Source organism: Micropterus salmoides, unplaced genomic scaffold (genome assembly GCF_014851395.1).
Source record: "Micropterus salmoides isolate LMB-PRFRI ecotype aquatic unplaced genomic scaffold, ASM1485139v1 Ms_hic_scaffold_6, whole genome shotgun sequence".
Classification (NCBI taxonomy): Eukaryota; Metazoa; Chordata; class Actinopteri; order Centrarchiformes; family Centrarchidae; genus Micropterus; species Micropterus salmoides.
In genome coordinates, this window is record NW_024044348.1 from 5,434,015 (window position 1) to 5,453,973 (window position 19,959).

General features: G+C 40.5%; 1 protein-coding gene across 1 annotated transcript in view; it reads left to right on the forward strand.

Annotated features, from left to right (window-relative positions):
- The window catches only part of adamtsl5 (ADAMTS like 5), a 31,041-nt gene that overhangs the window by 8,425 nt on the left and 2,657 nt on the right, over positions 1 to 19,959 (forward strand). The window contains exons 2-12 of the mRNA XM_038701385.1: positions 559 to 634; positions 4,886 to 5,055; positions 5,896 to 5,956; positions 6,637 to 6,742; positions 7,735 to 7,862; positions 11,158 to 11,281; positions 14,175 to 14,261; positions 14,802 to 14,965; positions 16,047 to 16,251; positions 18,587 to 18,718; positions 19,484 to 19,555. Of these exons, the coding sequence (XP_038557313.1) occupies positions 559 to 634; positions 4,886 to 5,055; positions 5,896 to 5,956; positions 6,637 to 6,742; positions 7,735 to 7,862; positions 11,158 to 11,281; positions 14,175 to 14,261; positions 14,802 to 14,965; positions 16,047 to 16,251; positions 18,587 to 18,718; positions 19,484 to 19,555 (1,325 nt within the window). The remainder of the gene's footprint in view (positions 1 to 558; positions 635 to 4,885; positions 5,056 to 5,895; positions 5,957 to 6,636; positions 6,743 to 7,734; positions 7,863 to 11,157; positions 11,282 to 14,174; positions 14,262 to 14,801; positions 14,966 to 16,046; positions 16,252 to 18,586; positions 18,719 to 19,483; positions 19,556 to 19,959) is intronic.

A 19,959-nucleotide genomic window follows, 5' to 3' on the forward strand; every position in this document is an offset into this window, starting at 1 on the left:
TGAGGACTCTGAGGTGACCCCTCCCACCCCGGACACAAACAGTTTCAGACATTCACTTGTACCCCCACACCTTTGCACTGCCAGTATCACCTGCAGTGATACTGGTTTTCTAGCATCCTTTTATGTAACGGAGGTCAGCAGTTTGACAGATGTGGGTGAGCTGGGGTTCAGTCAGGCTGGCGGGCCCTCCCTCTCGGGCCGTGTGAGAGTTAATAAGACACTATTGGGGTGGGTGGGGGTACTGGGCAGGGGAAATTAATGATACTTGCTGGATGGGGGGGCATTCCTGACTTTGGCTTCTGCCCACAGGGGTTCACATTGGTGTGGCAGCTTATTTGTAGATATTATCTATGACCTAATGACCTCTGCTGTTTGAAATGTCAGTTGTGTCTTTTTGTTTGCTCTCTTGTCCTTTCTCCTTCCCAAACACCTCTGCTGTAACAACTTCACTACGTCTTCACTTTTGTGTTGCACGTTCCTGCGTTCCTGTGAAATGTAAAACGGCAACAGTGATTTTACCATCCGAATGACGGTGTTTGTTTCTCTCCCTGCCTCCAGGAAGCTGACTCTGTGCCAGGCCCTGACCTTTGTCCTGCTGCTGGTTGCTCCCGTCCGCCTGTCGTCATCGCAGAGTGTAAGTCAGGCAGTCATTGCATGGTCTCAACAGAATTGCCCACTTTCAACACCTCTTACTGTTCTGACCCTCAGCTACAACAAATGTGGCATTTTCAAATGTCTTGTTTTGTTTCACCAAAAGTCCAAAGCAGCAGATTGTTTAGAGAAGCTGGAACGTGAGAATATGTAGAATGTTTTGCTTTTTTGCTCTAACAAATTACAAAAGTGATTGATCTATGATTAAAATAGTTGCACATTATTTTACTGTGGATTAATTGACTAATTCAGCTCTAACCCAAAGCAATTAAAGATGCATTCATAATTTCTGACCAAATATCTGCCAGACAAACAACATCTACATATTATAAATTTATGATTTTGGTTTATGTGTGTTGCATTCAGCACATAGCACATTAGAATTTGAATGTAGGCAAGTTTTTCTGTCCTGATCAATATAAGTGCAATATTTACTTTCTTGCTTTGATCTGTTACAACTCCTGAGACAAATACGTGCTGCCTTCGCTGCCAAATGTTCCACTTTCCTCACTAGTCTCTAACTATGTTTGTCTGCTGATTGGTGCTGGGCAGGTAGTATACAGTGACCACTGTTTCATGGACACAGAGACACACCTGAGCCTGAACCAAACAGGAAATGTGTTGTAAAACCAAAACAATGAACTAAAATAGGCTCCAATTAAAGCTCCATAAAGCTGCATAACTGGATGTAATTTTCTGTGGGTTTATCACTGAAGATAGTCTGTTTCATGATTCATTGTTAATATGAGAATTTTTCTTTAATAGCATTTAATAGTTTATTGTAGCCTTAATCTATGTCTTTATTAAAAATCTTTGACTTAAGATCTCCTTTAAGGAGTTCAGTTGGAGACAGCAAGTCACTCGGCAGCCATATTTCAACCTTTGTGTTGTGCAAATATACAAAGCTAATAGCTGGATGACAGTGTTTCAACAAGTGCACCACACTGAATGTAAATGGGGCCCTGTAGTCCTAACCTGTCAGGACCCAAGGCCATTTACCACAGCCTCCCCACTTTTTCCTGCCTCCATGTGTTCTTTTTATCACATTTGATATTTTGCAAATTTGTGCAGAGAAAAAAACGCTCTCAGGTTCCAGAGAGGAAAATCCAGCTCATTTAGATAATAAACCAATCATAGCCCTTTGACCAGCATCAGATGTGAGCAGGTCTGCTGGTAGCTGAGGTCTGGGAGTGTGCAGATTTGATTGTTTTTGCAGCATGTTTGTCTTCTGATTGTATTTTTTCTTGGGAATGGTAATGTCCCCATAAGCCGGCATTCTCTTGGTCTCTCCCAGCTCTGATTGCTGCCACACCACAATTTTCTCCTCAGATTACAGCATCCATCTTTCATCTCTGTTTGTCTTGTTGTCAGACAGACGACCCCCAACCCTCCCCCAGGCACGACTGGAATAACCAGACATAGACAGAGATAGGCTACCCCTGGACCACTCCGTCACATCAAACACAGGAATGTAGGGGAAGGTCAACACACTTAAGATAACAGTAAGCCAGTAATGACACTTTGAGGAAAACAAAATTAAGCCATAAGTTGTTTTAGATTGCTGAAACATTTTCTGCATTCAGTCATCATTGCAGCTGCACTGGCAACGTCTCTTTTGTCGACATTTGTCCAGTTAAAGATGAGGACAAGACAAGTAGACAAAATGGATCGTGAAATGCAAAATACAAGACGAGTTAGTTGCAACCATGTCAAACTACAGATGGTTTTATCCTTTTACTAAGAGTAACGAGAATACAAAGGCTATGAAGCGTATATGCGTGGGGGGGGGGGGCACTGTAAAGGCCAAAGGTCACTTTCATTAATCTAGAATGCCAGCCCCACCCCATCTCCAACTGTTAACAACGCTAATTTGGCCGGCAGTAACACTAATGAGGGCAGCCTCAGGTGACCCTGCCGTGGAAAATGATGGAGAGTCAAAGCACAATTCGCTCTCAGCTGAGTGTATGTGTTTGCGTACGTGCATGTCTGACCGACCCTCTTCGCAAAGTCAAACAGCCTCGGTCAGTCTCAGGTTTTTGTCCTCTTGCTGTTACTACAGAAACACAACATGAGCAGTCAGCTGCAGTCGAACAGTTACAAGTGCAGCTTATTTGTTTTGAGGTTTTGGATGTGGGACATTTATGGATATCAGCAATAAAAAGTGTCTCTTTTTCTCTTAACCCACCCGGTCAAGGCAGTTGGCCGCCCACCCTGAGTCCAGGTTCTGCTCGAGGTTTCTGCCTGTTACCTGCCAGTATGGCCAAGTGCTTGCTCATAGTGGGAATTGTTGGGTTTCTGGAAATGATTTTATAAACCGTATGGAACTGATCTATATGAAAAGTGCATTGAGACATGTTATGAATTGGCACTATGTCAATAAAATTAAATTGAAAAGCACTGTTATATGCATACGCAACCTTGTACGCAGGATAAGCGGTTGACGATGGATGGATGAATGTTGAAAGGACGTGAGCAGCACTTTGCGATGCTTTATGGTGCTTTGATGCTTTGCAACACTTCACAGCACTTTGAAAATATGCATAACTTTGATATAATAAGATTATTTTCATTAAATTCAGAAAGCTTTGCAGTAATCATTTTATAAATAATGTTTCTTTAAAGTTTGTTTTAATATCCATCATTTGGATTTGTTGATGAAGAAACTTAGTTACTAATTGAACTAAAGATAATCATTTAAGCTTCATTTGTGGTTGTTGATCCGTATACAAGTGAAACTATACTGGGAATTTTCAAAATTTTATAATTTTTCATCCGTCTGCAGCAGGATGTGTTGTTTGGTATAGTTGTGTTTGCTAATTAAGGAACAGACAGGCCTTTTTGTGGGGGAAGAACCTGAACTCATATTGTATGAACGTCCAGTGTGAATGCATCAGCTGTTCTTTTCAAATTTGAGGATTTGCTGCTTTTCTGTTTATTTGATTTAAAATTATATTTGATTTAAAATTTTCTCTTTCTTTCTATTTAAACCATTTTCTTTAATTTTACAGACTAAATAAAAAATATGGTAATTGGAAAAAAAATTGTGAGATTATTAATAACGAAAAGTCTTATTGTCAACACAATAAATCAAGTACAAACATGACAGAAACATCCCACTTACAGCACACTCCTCCTGCTTTACAGTAGATCTGATAACATAGTGGAGAATCCTGCTGCATACATTTGCATATTAATGAGGAAAGCTGAGGGACTAGGAACTAGGACGAGCGCTAAAAGTTCAAGTTTTGCACATGTTCTTATTCACATCTGGCCTGAGTGTTAATTCTCGTCTTGCACAACAGATACTCCAGATGAGTCTGACTTAAGCCCTTTCTGATAAAAAGGCAGCCGAAGCAGTTGTTGAATGAGTGTGTGAAGAGTTAAAAGTGTGTGTGAGCGAGCTCCTGTATGAGAAACCGGTGGGAACGCTGCCAGTTTCAGTCCTCCTCCAGGGCAAAAAACCCTGGAATGTGTTTGAGGAGCGCCATTGAGATTTCTCTAATCACTTTTATTGTTTGGCTCTGATGATCCTGATCCACCAGGCTCACAAGGTGATTTATTTATTTTTTTTACTGTATACCATGTACTCTTTGAACAAATTTATCTGCCTGTGGGACTATAAATAACTTGGGTTGTGTTGTGTTGTCCCCCCAACATACTTTTTCCATCCAAGATGCACAATATAAACAGAAAGAAGCCCAACAGCACAGGATAGAGGCTGATCAGTGTGATCTCTGAAAAAGTGTTAAAATTGTGAACATTGAATCAAGATGCAAATACCAACATTTTACAGTATTTACAGTGATGACTTATTAAAATGTTGTCATTTATCTAAAAAGTTACTGTTTACAATGCAGACAGAGTTTACGTTGCTTTCTTTAAATTTGTGCTACAAGAAGTTAAACAATTTAGATTAGATTTAAAAAATAGCAAGAAAAGTAAAACTAACAGGTTAAAGAAGAATTTCCAAGAGAAAGTAACTGAAATGCTCTAATGCATAATGTGCAATAATGTCAGAGCAGGTGTCAATCAGGCCTTTATTTCTATTGTGTGTCTAGGTGGCAATTTTGAAAATTATTATTCCACTAAGAAAATATTAAGGCTTAAAGAGAGACATAACTTTTTTGATTGACAGGTGCCAGGCTGCGTTGGTTCTTACTCCGTGACCATGAAATAAAGGTGCTTGGTTTAAAAATCAGCATTAAAGTCTCTCTCTCTGTCATTTGTATATCAGTCCTGGATTTCTGCGTGGGGTCCTTCCGGTGAGTCCTCATCAGGGCGTCTGGTGCGTGCCCGACGGCAGCTGCACTTCAGGAACGAGTGGGCGACGTGGAGCGGCTGGTCTGTCTGCTCACGTAGCTGTGGGAGCGGAGCCTCAGTGAGGACACGAACCTGCATCACCAGGTAAATAACAGCCATATCCTGCAGGGTAACACAGCTCAGTATATCCGGAAGGGAAAGGAAGATATATTTTTAGAGACATAATGCATTCCAAATAAGTTCCGAATGATTTTAAGAAACAAGTGCAACTTAAAGCCTTGATGTGTGTGTTGTCTGTTTCTGAACTGTATTTTCAGAGAAATCCGACATGCATTTTAAATACATTTATTCATTTAGCTGACGCTTTTATCCAAAGTGACTTACAATTGCTATACATGTCAGAGGTCGCACGCCTCTGGAGCAACGAGGGGTTAAGTGTCTTGCTCAGGGACACAACGGTGGATGGGTCACAGTGGGGTATTGAACCCGTGTCTTTAAGTATCATGTCTTACAAATATATATTGGAACAGGATTCAAATGCTTTTCTAAAATATTTAAAATGTATCTAAATACGGGAATTTGCCAACAAAATATTCTGTATGGATTTTAAGAGTTTTCACTTCCTGAAACACTTTTTAACAAAACAGATTTTCACACATATTTAATGTCTCCATGACCCCGGACGATGTTTCCTGCTGCAAGAGGACACTGATCACAGTTTACAATGTTAAACTACACTGACATTAATTTGTTTTGTCCTTAGTGGCACACAAATGACTACAGAGTGGCTATGCTGCAAATACTATTTTAAAATCAGATATTTTAATATATTTTAATAAAAGAATGAGACCTGAATAAACTGTATTTTAATGTTTGCCAGATCTATATGTGCTTTCTGTACAATAGACATATTTGTTCAACCAGACATTAAAGCAACCAGCACGCTAACTACATAGTTTCTTATTGATTTTTTCTGTGTCCCAGGAACGCAGTGGGTGGACCATGTGCAGGAGATCCCAGACAATACAAAATCTGCAACACCAAGGTCATTTCAGCATAAAGGTTTTCACACTGAATGAAAGTACAACTTTCGATGCAAACATTTTAGAACAATGGCTGATGTTTGCTCTAGAAGTTGTTCATATGGGTGTGTTCTGGGCAAGTGTAGCAGCCAAAGGCTTTCAGGGTGTGACCTGGAATTTCACTGACATATTAACCCGTGTCTTCACGACACTGCTTTGCACTGAACTCAGGGATTTAACAAAGTCATGCTGTAGTCAGGTATCACACCTGCTATTGTGTTAGAAAAGCTCTGTGAGGTCAGTGGCTGTGTGTGTGTGTTTGGACAGCCAGTGTGGTCCATATTAATTAAAGGAAAAACACACAGATGGGATGCAGCATGTTTAAGCATGTTTGAATGTATGTGCATTTGGCAGTTTGTACGGTGTGATTAGCTCAGGGCTTCAGATGAATGAACGCAAATTGCCAACTTCTCTCTGTGTTGCAGTTCATGATAGGAATAAGTTTTGTGTAGCAAATCTGTTTACACTGCAACACATGGAGATTTATTGCAGGGTTAAGACTTGGTTTCAGGGTGACTACTAGAATTAGGATAGGGTTAAGTTTTGGGTAAGAGTTGGTGTCAGGCACGTTGTTATGGTTGAGTTTGAGATAAACTATCAGGGAATGAACTGTGTTTGTGTGTGTGTGTGTGTGTGTGTGCAGGAGTGCCCCGCCAGCTCGGAGGATTTCAGAGAGATGCAGTGTGCTGCCTACAATGACAGACCGTTAGTGGCTGGAAACTCCTTCAGATGGACCACCTTTCATGGAGGTCAGTGAGACAATTCACTGTTCAGCTGCTGAGCACTTGTTTGGAGATACAAAGTTTTCACAACAGTGGTGTAGATACACACATGATTTTTATGTAGGCATTTTTGCATTACAAAGTGGTTGTATATTCTTTACATTTTACGGGCAGTAGATAGAAACAGACAAAAATATATTTGTTTAAAAGAAAAAGAACTGTAAATAATTTAACTGTGGTTGCGTCTCTTGAGACAACCAACCAGACTTGAGACTGAAATCAACTGCCAGTGTGATTAAAATAAAACAACATATCTTTAACTTTTTTACGAATACACACACACACACACACACACGCCTAGTGCTCTCCATAAGCCACAGACCTTCAGTCAGCCTCATCAACCAAGTAAGTGGATGTAAACAACAAGACAGTGAGTTGGAAAATTCACCCTAATACATCATTTGGGATTTAATTTTAATTTTAGCTTAAATTGTTTACAAAGTTACAATCAAGTCTGAAGTCACTACAACCTAAAATCCCTAATATACTCCAAAACAGATGTGGACGGCAAGGTTTACACTAGAGAGGCACATGGTTATTTTCATACTACATTCAGTTTTTATTTATGTGACCGTGTTCTACATGTGTGTACAGTCTGCAAACTTGTAGGTGCATATAGTTTGTGGGTTAACGTCACTCAGAGCCTTGTGGCTTGGCAGATGTTAGTGAAGTATGTCTTGAGAGTGTGCTTCTTTCTGCTTGTGTGCAACTGTTTTGTTAGCGGTCATGTGGTAAAATTTCCATGCTGCCGTGGCTCCACTGTAAGGCCTGCTGGGTGTTTAATCCACAAAGGGTTATGAGTTTTCTCCATGACATCTGCTAGTTTTTTGCTCTCCCAGTTGCTTCTCTTTACCTCCTGCTTGTTTCTGTGTCTCAGCCACCTCCCTCCCTGTCCTTTTGCCTCACCTATTTTTCCATGATAAACTAATGAGCCACTGACTGAAGGTCTTCCCTGCCAGGCTCTAACCCCTGTGAACTGAGCTGCCTGGCCTTGGGTCACAACTTCTACTACAACTTTGGCCGTGTGCTCGATGGCACAGCCTGCGACACGGAGCCTGGAGCGGTGTGTGTCAACGGACGCTGCCTGGTGAGTGGCAAAAAGTTTTATTGCATACTATTACCCAAAGGATTAGCAAACAATTCCCTACATGCACATCCACCTCACACAGTTAGTCAACATTGTCCAACATTAACTTTCCCTTTAGTAGTTTTTGATCTCCACCAACTCTTGAGAAAAATATCTGGCTCTTTAGTGACTAAATGCTCCAATATTTTTAACAGCTAGTTGCTAGTTTTTGTCTTTTTGCAGTTTGGTGGTCAGCAGAAAGTACACAGGTAGTGTAGAGCTGGTTTGCTGCAATGGCTGGCTGCTTCTTACTAAAAGCAAGGTTGATGAGAGCAGCGAGAGGGAACTATACTGTACGTTTATTATAGAACCAAAACAAAGAGCTAAATAGGCTAAAAAGCTCTGTAGAGGTGCAGAGTTGGTTGATACATTTTCTTGGTTTGTGCAAAACGTAGTCTTTCAATTCAATGTTAATTTACAAAGATATGCATTAAAGCAGTTTCAAAAAGCCTCACATGGGATAGTTATTCATACAATTTGATGGATGAACCATGAAGTGCTCCATCTATCTGTCTCCTAACATTATCTATGACAAAATAAATAGAACTTTTACCTCCAGATGCCTGAAATAACCTGTCCGATTTCTAATGGCCTGATGTAGATTTCAAAATGAGGCTGGATTAAGCTAAAGTTTCTCTCTCTCTCTCCTCTCTTCATTCCCACCCTGTTGTGGTATAAATGATGTTGACCACTCTGACTGGAGCTCTCTGGAGAAGTGAACTCCATGCTGTGCGTTAGGACCAGAGTGCACTCATCAGTGTGGACTGCAGCTTTCAGTTAGCATTACAGCTCTGCTCAGCACAAAGTCCAGAGTCCTGCTCCCACATCCAGCCTGTCCCCTGCTCCCCCCGCACCCTCACACAGATGGAGATAGCTGGAAATGAACTTGTGTCTCTCAGGTCCCGCAGCAGTTTGATAGCAAACATACATACGTAATACTCGGGAGACACATCTGCTACATGAGGGTACACACATAGGCAAAGTTATTTTTACACTACTGACAAAGGATTAATGTGTGTCTTTATATATGTATGTGTGTTTACATGCTGACGTGTAGTATGTGGTGTAAATAAGTGGATTTATGGACCAGTGACTGGGCAGGCTGAGGTCAAAACAGCACAGGGCCTGAAACAGGAAGCAGATGCAGCCTGCAGCTGGTGTGGAGTGGTGCAGGACACAAATTGAGATCAGACTGCAGAGCACATGGCTGGTTTGGACATAGCATGTGTGTGTGTGTGTGTGTGTGTGTTTGTGTGTGTGCAGCGTGAATTTATTACAGTGTTTTTTATTTGCCGTTCCCAAATTCCGTTACGAATGTGCGAGTTTGTTTAATCAAGGTAGATATCAAATTATCTAATTTTATTTTCAGAGAAATCAAATTGTCAGATTATAATTAAAAATGCCCTTCATAAGTTACCTGTGCCAAAATGGATATCTTCAAATTATAAATTGAAGTTAGTTTTTTCAAGCCAACAGTGCAAAATCCAAGTATGGTTTTGATTTTTAGTCAGTTTGCAATCACTTAAAATATCTTATAGTGAATAAGATAATAAGCAAACGAAACCTCTGAAGACTTGGGACATGAAGTTGAAGGATAATTTTCATAGGTTGTTTTGGTGACTAACAACACTGATGACATTGATCTTGCAGGGTAACACAGCTCAGTATTCATTGTCATCATTGTGTCACTACACGTAAGACTAAGAGTCTACAGCCAAGTTAGCAGCTCTTTGAGGCCGTACTTAGGCACTTTACATTTTGTACAGCTGTGGATGACGGCAGTATGATTAGTTTTGCAGGCAGTTGGTCATAAATACAAGAATTGGGCAAATTAAAATGATAACATGCTGGTGGTGCTAGATGACCAGTCAGAGGATCACTGAGGTTATTACAATCCATCCTCAAGGGACCTTGAATGTCTGTAAAAAATGTCGCTGCCACTGCACCTGTGGCTCAGAGGTAGAGCACCACTAATCAGAAGATTGGTGGTTGGATCTTTGGGCAGAGATACTCAATGCCTGAAGGCTGTGCCATCGATGTGTTTGATCAGTATGATCATTTCAACTTTGAGTGGTCGGAAGACTAGAAAGGCTGATTACAAGTACAGGCCATTCACCATTTTCCCGTCCAATAGGTGTCTAGATATACCACTCAAAACCAAAGATGCCAACCTCAAAGTCAAGTGATCACTAAAGGATTCCTCCCCTAGAGACCACAAATGTCTGTACCAAATTTCATAGCAATTCATCCAATAGCTGTTGATATATTTCAGTCTGGACCAAAGTGGTGACCAACTGACCACCATTATCATCCCTTGAGCCCACCAAAAATGCCCAACATCATAGCCATGCTCAAATCCAAACTGAGAAGCTGAAACCAGAGAAGATTAAGAGAAATGGGTGACTAAAATAATTTATGCATTAGCAGTATTCTTGTCACTTAATATTCTGTGGAATGACTAATCAGTTAATTGACTAGCTGCTTCAGTACTAGTCCAATCTCATACCATAAGTGATAGAAGAGAACCTGCTTTAAACCATTTTAAAAAACGAATCAATTAACCCTCAGTGTTGCAGACTTAGTTTTTCTACACTTTGGAAGTTACATTAATATAGATGAGTTTGCTTGCATACTTCCCTCAGTGGGGCCCTCTTGCACTCTTCTACTCTGTCAGAGAGGATTCATTTCCTGTTGTGCACACACAGATGCCTTGAGTGTTTTTGTGTTTTTAATGGGCTTAGGATGCTGATTATAGGTTCCCTAGATTGTTTCTCTCTTGCCTGGGAACCTCCCCCTTGATTGGTTTGCTCTGCAGAGCGGGAGATGAAGGCCAGAGAAGAAAGCGGGCACTGTAATCTATCTAGCGGCAAGATTCTCCACACGCCATAAACCATCGAGCTCATCCTCTGTGCTCTTTGCTTTGGAATTTTTAACATTTACAGAGACAACTCTCTGAACCCGTCCTCCTCTTTTGAGGCCCTGAGTTGCCGTTTTTTCCCCCCAAAGTAAATGTTTGTGCGACAAAGAAAATGACAGGGAGAAGCAAATAAGAGAAGGAGAGAGAGAGTGGACTGAGTGGAGTTATGGCAGAAGCCTAAGGTTTAAGGTGACTGTACAGCAGAGACAAAACAAAAAGAAAGGTCAGAAGTTTCCAGAGCTTTCGCCAGAAAATGTGTGAAGTTGAGTTCATATTGTCAACACGCTGTCAGAGAAACAGCATGTTTCCTAAGCATTTGTTTGTGTGTGTGTCACACAGAAGCCCGGCTGTGACTCCATCTTGGGTTCAAAGCAGCAGGAGGATGCCTGCATGGTGTGTGGAGGACAAAACACCACCTGCCTGCACCACAAGAACGTGTACCAGAGCAACGGTCTGGAGGCAGGTAGGATACACACACACAAAATCATCATATAATCTCCACGAGGAATCAATTGCAGCAGTTTCAAACCAACACGATCTTGGGATAATACCAGGCCCTCTTTGTGTTTTCCCTCCCAAGAGTTATTAGTCAATCAAGTTCAGTCAAGAGGTTATTGTTCTCTGATAAAGTGAACATTAACCATGGTAACAAAGAAAACCTGTTGGCTGCCTTCCAAGAAGAAATTCAGCTAACAACAGTTCCTCCAAAATTACAGTCGTTAAGATTTCAGGAAGGAGGAGGAAGAACACAGAGTTCTTCAGGCTCAAAGTCAAGGCTCCAAATGACACTGGCTCAATGCCACCAGAACATTTTCTGTGTTTATTGGTACATGAACTTTAGAGGCTAACAGGCTCTGACTGTTCAAATCAAGTGAGGGAGGGTTTCTTTGGTTTGTCAATACACCGCTTATCAAAAGATAAGAGAGAGATGTAGTAGATGCAGTATAAACCAAACCAAGTTAAAAATGCAACAAACTGAACATTTGCTCTTTTTATTTAGAAGAAAAAAACAAAAATGGACTGTTTAGTGTTTGGGTACACCAGGAAAACATTTTTATCAGTTTTGATTTACACTGTCAGAGAGGTTATAATGTTTGTGTTTTTTTTATTGAGGTTGGTGTTGAACTGTATTGTATTTAACATTAAAGATACAAACAGAAACAACGTGCTCTTGGTGTAAAGTTACGTAAATTGTTAGAGGAAGTCATGTGTTACTTATTTTAAGGTTGCTTTACAAGCTAGCAAGCCAGTTGCCACCCATAACAAGTGAGAAGTGCTGGAGGCCTATTTCTTTCCATTTATGTAAAGCCCACAAATCACGATTATCTCTCTAGAGACTGAGAATGAAGCTAGGACAGGTGAGGGGAGAGAGAAAAAAAGATCCTATGCAGAAATATCAACATTATATATTAAACATTTAAAAACAGTCTATTATTCTTGAACCTACTCTGGGTCTTTGGGTTTCGAACAGTTAACACGGTAAATAATCACAGATTGTGATGGGATGAAGAATGTTGGCGGTGATGTAGAAGAGAAAGTACATTTTAATTATCTGTGATCACGATAGGAAAAACATTTCATTCAGATCATGTGCTGTTCTTTGCTGAGCACTGAATAAAGCTGTGAGATTTTACTCATCGTGGACACACACACACAATAGAAAGTATCCAAAACCTCTGGTGTGCATTTTGGCTCACGACCTCTGTAACAGTGGCTTCCTCACACAGCTCCTCTGTGTGCCGGCTATAATGGCTCAGACTGAGCAAGAAGAAAACAGCCTGATAAAGGCTGCTTTGTTTGGGCGCATCAGCAACCTTGGGAGGTTTTGTCTCTTCCTGCAGTTGTGTTTCCCAACTTCAGGCAGAACTGATGGAGGGCGGTCACGCAGTATCGCTCCTCATAAGGTCAGAGGCCTCAAGCTCATCGCTGCCTGTCTGTCACTGACATTCCCTCAGTAACAACCCTACATCTTTACATAGCTAATGAAGTAGAGAAACCTTGTGCACGTTTTCTCTCGGAAAGTGGTAAGCAGGGGCAACCACAGTTACTCTCTCTTTTCGCTCCAGAACAGCAGGGGAACCATAGAGCTGTCCCTCCCTCTTTTTTTGGCTCAGAAGTGAAATATCACTCTGTAATGAATGGTTGTGTTTTCAGCTCATTCATAAATTTTATGTCTTTGTGCTCGTAAACCAATCCTGTAAACCCTTTATTGTAGTTAATCATCACTGATTTTTATGGTTTTAAAATGAAAGACAATCAATGTTTTGTAACAGCATTGTAATATGAACCACAACCTGCCAGTGTTTGGACATAAGAACATAATTATCTGATTACTAATCCAGATTAGTTGTGAGTTACTGATTAACTATCATTTACTAATTGCTGAAAAATTGGATGAGATTTAGTGTGTTATTTAAAGCTTAACCCTGAATATGAAGTGCATAGTACAAACTAAAGCCCTGCCGCAATCTTTGTGAAAGTAACTGCACTTCTCAAACCACTGAACTGTGGCAACAGTACAGTAAAATATTTAGAGATAAACAGCTGTTGTTGGAATGTGTCCATAACTTTTTGAAGATCATTCATGAATGCATAGGATTTTTTTTTTTTTGGCTTCACAATCACTTTGCAGAAACCTATGGGTGAAGTCACACAGACTACATCCATGTTTTATACAGTCTATGGTTTACACACACAGCCTACTGAGTGTAGGTCACCCACATTTTGGCAGCGCTAGAGCCAAAAACATGAGTGAAAGGGATAGAAAAATAGACTTGAAGCACAGAAATGCACTTGACAAGACTTGACAAAGCTCTTGTAGAGCAACAGAAGACATAAAGCTTGCTACGTGCCGTGTAGTATTCCCTGTAAGTAGTTGTGACAAGCCCCTTTTAAAATAATTTTTTTTTTTTGGACTGTATACACAACCTTTCATTCTGTTTGACCTCTAAGTTGCTATATGTCATATCCAAACCACAGGGACGCATCCACTCAACCTGCATGTTGAACCCAGAATTATCTGGTCTTAAAGCCACAGATACCAGATTTTTTTCATTTTTGTATCAGAGCATTTGGTTTATTGATTGCTATCGGGATTTAAAGAGAATTTCAAATTGCTTTACGGTATTATGTGTACTAACTTTTAATATTCACCTTAATTTAGATTAAAATAACCAGCCATGTGAGGCTTTTCTCTTATTAGCTTCATTTGATTTCTTGTAAAGCTGTTTTGAGTGCAGCTCGTGTGTCCTAGATTGTAAAAAAAAATTACTTTTCCTTAGTTATATGAAGTAGTTAAGAATGGGGAAAACAACATTTGAAAACCAAGCCTCAAACTGAGTGTTTCTGTTTGCCAGGCGGACCTTTTGGATACAGCGAAGTGGCCATGATCCCAGCTGGAGCAACTCACATCCGAGTCACTGATAACAGCAGGAATTATCTAGGTAAGATTCGGCCTGTCACACGCACACAGGACACCTGGCCTGCTGAGTATACCAGTTTCAGCTTTCTGCAGAAGACTCACTTTGCGTCACTGGTTCCATGCCTGCAATGTAAATCAGAATTAATTCCTAGACTTGCTATTACTTCCTCTCCCCAGAGACAGGAGGGGCTCAGCAGTCCCATCTGGTCTCTGTTTTCCATGCAACATAATAACCAAGGGCATCTATTTTCATCCTTGTTTATGAGACTAAATTTAAACAGGCCCAAAATGGGACACACTGTGGTCTTGAAAGGGACACTCATAAAGGCTTTATCTGACCACAGGGGCAAGGCAGGTAAAGGAACTTGTTTCTGTTTCATGTCATGGAAAATCTCTCTCCCAGCACTGAGGAGAGACAGATGCCATATAATGCCAGCTGTCATATTTCTGTTTCTGACAGCCTGCCTTTACCTCAACATGACGCACTTATCTTATATGGAGAGCTAATTGTCACTTATCAATGCTGAATAATACAAAAGTTTTCCTTCCTTCCTTCATGCAGCGCTCCAGAACGGTCGCTCCCAGTTTCTGATCAACGGTAACTGGAAGATCAGCATTCCAGGCGAGTACAATGTAGCCGGGACGAAGCTGCTGTACCGGCGCTCTGCAGACACCTGGGAGAGCTTTGAGGTGCCAGGACCCACCCAGGAAGACCTCCATCTAATGGTGAGATTCCAAGATACAGGACCAAGTTATTATCTGGTGAACATGTCTTGATGTTTTATAGCTTTTTTTTTTATTTTGTCTTCGTTGGAAAGCCATCATAAAGTTTAGCCTGTTTGCATGCAAAAGGGCAGGCCCATTCTGGTTAAGTCTGTTTTTATCACAATCCATTGAGCCAGGCAGGCACCAAAACCAGTAAAAGAGAAACACATTCTACCTTCCTACATTGTGCAATGCAGTGTTAAATTGTTATTTGGCTTATCGTTAAGCATTTCACAAGGTAAGAAAAAATCTTGTTTGAATAAATATTGGATGTTTCCATTCAGGCCCTGTTCAGGTATTTCACAAACAGACCTGGCTCAGCGACCGAACAGCTGTTAACTATTGCTTCCTCCTGATATACTGTAAGAGCATGGGTCTGCTGTTTTACGTCCTGTAAAACACTGATGGTGATTGTAAGCATCCTGTTTCTTTCATCTGATGACAGCCCTCATGACTTCTTCCTGGGGGACTGGTGCTGGGGTTTATCAGGTTTAGTGTCATCTATTTAGCTGCCATGCCTTTATGATTACAAGGATATGAGGACTTATTATAGGCAATGGACACCTGGAGCAGTCCTCCCAAAAAGCTCTGCATAGCAGAGAGAAAATAGTTGATTTGGGTCAAATAAGGTTTACCAAATTTAATAGGTTTAACCTGTTATTTCGTTGTTCCAGATATATATTTAGTCAATATTTAGGGAAAAACAGGTATTAGATCAGGCTCTCCGCCAGAACAACCTTGATCGGGACATCCCTGCTATACGTACGATTGAAAGCACCAGAACAGCGCTGCCAAATCTTGTGGAGATTATTTTTCAACTAGAGAATATAGGTAATGTGTCCTTAAAGCCAAGAAAAATGTCTCCAAGAGCTGATCTGATGCCAAAATGTATAAAGTAATAAAGTAATAAAGTATTATATAAATATTGATGAGGGCAATTGCAAAGCTTACCCTGTACGCTACCTTCCTATTTTAAGGTAAAATAGGAAGGTAGATGAAAAAAAGATTAGTGTAGATGTTTCCATGCTGTCCTTGTGTGCAGGTGCTTGCGACAGACAGAAACCCGGGGATCGAGTATGAGTACTGGTTGCCACCGGACCAATACGCCCTCCATCATGGGAGGAGGAGTCCACTGCGTCAAGCTCACCACACTGCCAACTACCTCCCCTGGGATCAACCAGCCACTGCAACCACCTTTACCGCCACCACCACCCGGGCTCCTCCTGTCACCACTCGACCCCACTGGTGTAAGTCCTTCCTCGAGCTCCATTAAATCACACTTAAGTATATTGATAGACAAAAGCATAAATTCAAAGGGATAATTCTTTGTTCACAAATCCGTCAAAATTTGTGTTAGTGAGCACTTCTCCTTTGCCGAGATAATCCATCCACCTCACAGCAACAATAGAACAATATTTGAGAGAAATAGGGCTTTTGTGTACATAGAGAAAGTCTTAGATCTTTGAGTTCAGCTCATGATGAATGTTTGCAAAAACAAAAGTGTTGCGTTTATAATTTTGTTCAGTGTATTTGATTGTCTAACACAGCACCTTGCTAGATGAAGTCGTATTGTGTTACAGAAAAGTTGAGCCTTCTGGAGGTGCTAATGGAGTGGCCTAATGAAATTAAGGAGATGGCTGTGTTTTTTATGCAGCACTAATTTCTGTTTAAACAATGCCTTTGGGTCATTCCCAACTCCAATGGAGTTTTGACTCACATAGAGATGAGTAGATAACTTAATAACGTATTACTTTTACTAACATATTAACTTATTACTTATTAACTTAGAATTATCCCTTTGAATTTATGCTTTCTCGGCAAAGGAGAAGTGCTCACTGACACAGATTTTGACGGATTTGTGAACAATATTTGAGAGAAATAGGGCTTTTGTGGGCAAAAACAAAAGTGTTGCTTTTTTTATTTTGTTCAGTGTACATGCAGGCATACATTTCTGGTAAATTACTTAAATGCACATTTAGCCCGGTAGTTTCTAAGTGTTTCATCAAACCCCTGAAGCTAACGACGCCTCTGTTTAACAACTTAAAACTTTGTAGTGTTGTCCCTCATTTTTATCAGTAAGACATTTTAGTCAGCAAGATCCAAGAACACATCAATTTCACTATAAATAGCCAAAATTATCCTTACTTGATTATCACCCAAAATGTCTGTTGTAAACATCCATCATAGTTTGATTTTAGGATTTAACTTTGACTAGCTTTGACCAGCTGATCGTAGTTGTATATGCACACACTTTTCCTTTGCAAGGACGGACCGTCACAGTAGCAAACAGTCCTCTGCCAGAACCTTGTTACTGTGGCAAATATTAGGAGGTAATCAGGAAAATACTGGAACCTTAGATACTGTGTAGAGCACTTAGATAATGCAACAGGACTTTAGAGTAATCTGATGGACATCTTATATCTGATTTTGGAGCTATTCAAATATGTCTGCGTTATCATAAGCAATTTGGGAAAAGGCTGAGATAGAAAGTAACTTGTGTGTTTGGCTTCCCTACAGCCTTTAATGGGATTTCTGCTGACACAGGCTTACTAGATGATGACCGCTTTAATTTTAGAGTGAACAGCAGTGTAAGAGGAAAATATTAAGGTTGAGAAGTGTTTTTTATTGACTGCACATGAGTGATATTACATATTTTAATTGGAGGGAGTATTAAAATTCAGTCTGGATTATCCTCACAGGTAGAGCAAACAAACTAAAAGGAGAATGATGGAAATGTCAATCAATCCCGGTCTGTATATGCCCACAAAGTCCTGAGAGGAGGCGCAACCAGGCACATTAAGTCAAAACACCTGTGTGCTGGACAATGGGTTAAATAATAATCAATCTTCAGGTCACATTTGATTTAAAAGGGTTTATCTGCAGGCTGACCTGGTTGCTGAAGCTGAGGAATGTTGCTGGATTATCTCTCCTGATAAGCCTGCAGTACACATGTGCTGAATCTCTCCTCTATCCTTAAATACTCACAATCAAATGGAAATCTGCAAGCAGCTCGAAGAGATGTGCCTTCTGTCTGAATCTATCCAATGCTTTAATAAATCTAAGTAGCCTCTCTGGAAATATGTTCAAGCTGATTCATGGGAACAGAATCTGACTCGACACTACTGCTGTTTCATTTGTATTAGACCCAGTTTATCCAAACAAAGAATTTCCTGTTTTCTCTGATCTGTTGTGCAACATTGTGAACTGAAGTGTGCTAGTATTTTCTTCAGTCTTTTACAGTTTATTTAAAAAAGGTGGTCTGAGTTACTCATTGGTACTAATGCATGGCCCTTAACTGAATCCAGAGTGTTGCAACTAACATTTTAAACCATACATTCAAATCCAGTACACAACATAAAATACATTTTTGCCATCTGGAATTGAAGAAGGCATTCTTCTACTTGATTCTGGTCCTGGTTCTGCCACACCTAAGTGGCGTAAGTCAGAAATGTTCAAATCCAACACACAGGGGCTTTGAAATCGTTTCATTAAAATTAAACAAAATAATTTCATTACAGTTCACTTTGAAAAGATATGTGTATAAATAAACCATTGTTGACAACAGTGTGTGTGTGTTTTCAGTTTTAAGACCTGTGAAACCGCCGCGCCAATCTTCCCACCACAACCGCCACAGGAGCCCTCACCAGCCCATCCTGCCACGCCTGGAGCGGGAGGAGAACCACAGAAACCTCCTGCCTCAGCCCTCACCTGGAAGTATGTTCACCATTTTCCCCAACTTTACCCACCCCATCCCCCAAAAAGCTAACCATAACTCAGCCCAGCTACCCATGACCCAATAAACGTCAAAGATGTGCTCAGATATTTTAGGAAATACGCATGTTTGTTATCTTGCGGAGGAGTTGAATGAGAGGAACATTTAGTAATAAGTTTCGTCTTTGCACGTTCAGTAGAAAGACAAGTTCTTTAATGCTAGTTGATGTAATCTTGGACTTTACAACCAATGATGGTTTCATCATTTACAGTCCCACCCTCTCCTCAGCACTCCGGGGGCAATGAATGTGATGGTGAGACATTGCTGGTTAAATACTGAGCCTAACATTGATTTAAGATTTGATTTGGCTTATATCTCTTCAAACTGAAAGGTGTTTATGGAATAGTTATGAGTCACTGAAGTGCAAGAGGCCTACAAATAATGGTTTGAATGTTTATGATAACGTTGATCTATTTGATAAAAAGTGAAATTAAATGTGAGGGGCATCATTATGGAATCTGGCTTCAACTCAAAACCTCATCATCTGCATCGCTAATGTTCGGATCAAAGTTTGCCTAAATGTACGCACATTTCCTCTTCAAGATTCTTTTTATAAATCCCAATTTACGCTTGCGAGTTGGCGTTTGTGTATACACAGCGGTTATTAAGAAAGCAAGCATGGATATTATGTGAAGATATTTTTAAGATCTTCTCACTTATGTCATGACTACATTTATGAGCTTTTTTCCGCTTGGTTTATTGTGCAGGGAATTGTGGGAAATGTCGGCGGGTTAAGGGTCGAAGGGAGCGGCAGAGACAGTATTGCCAGAAGGACTTTGGTGAGTCTGAACCATCGTATGCACTGTGCCACTTTGTGTTCTCTTTCCTCTCGCTCTCTCTCTCTCTTCCCCTTCTCCCCCTCTCTCAATCCAACCTGTCGAGGCAGATGGCTGCCCACCCTGAGTCTAGGTTCGGTTCGAGGTTTCTGCCTGGTAAAAGGGAGTTTTTCCTTGCCATTGTCACCAAATGCTTGCTCATGGTGGGAATTTGCTAGGTCTCTGTAAATAATATTAGCGTACAGTGTAGACCTGTTCTGTCAGAAAAGTGTAATGTTATGAATTGGCACTATATAAACAGAAATTTCATTGAATCTTGTAGCTTTGCTGTTTTTATATAGCTTGTGTCAGAATGCTAACTTTAACATATAAATGAAAATCTTTTATCAAACTATGTTTCCTGTTAG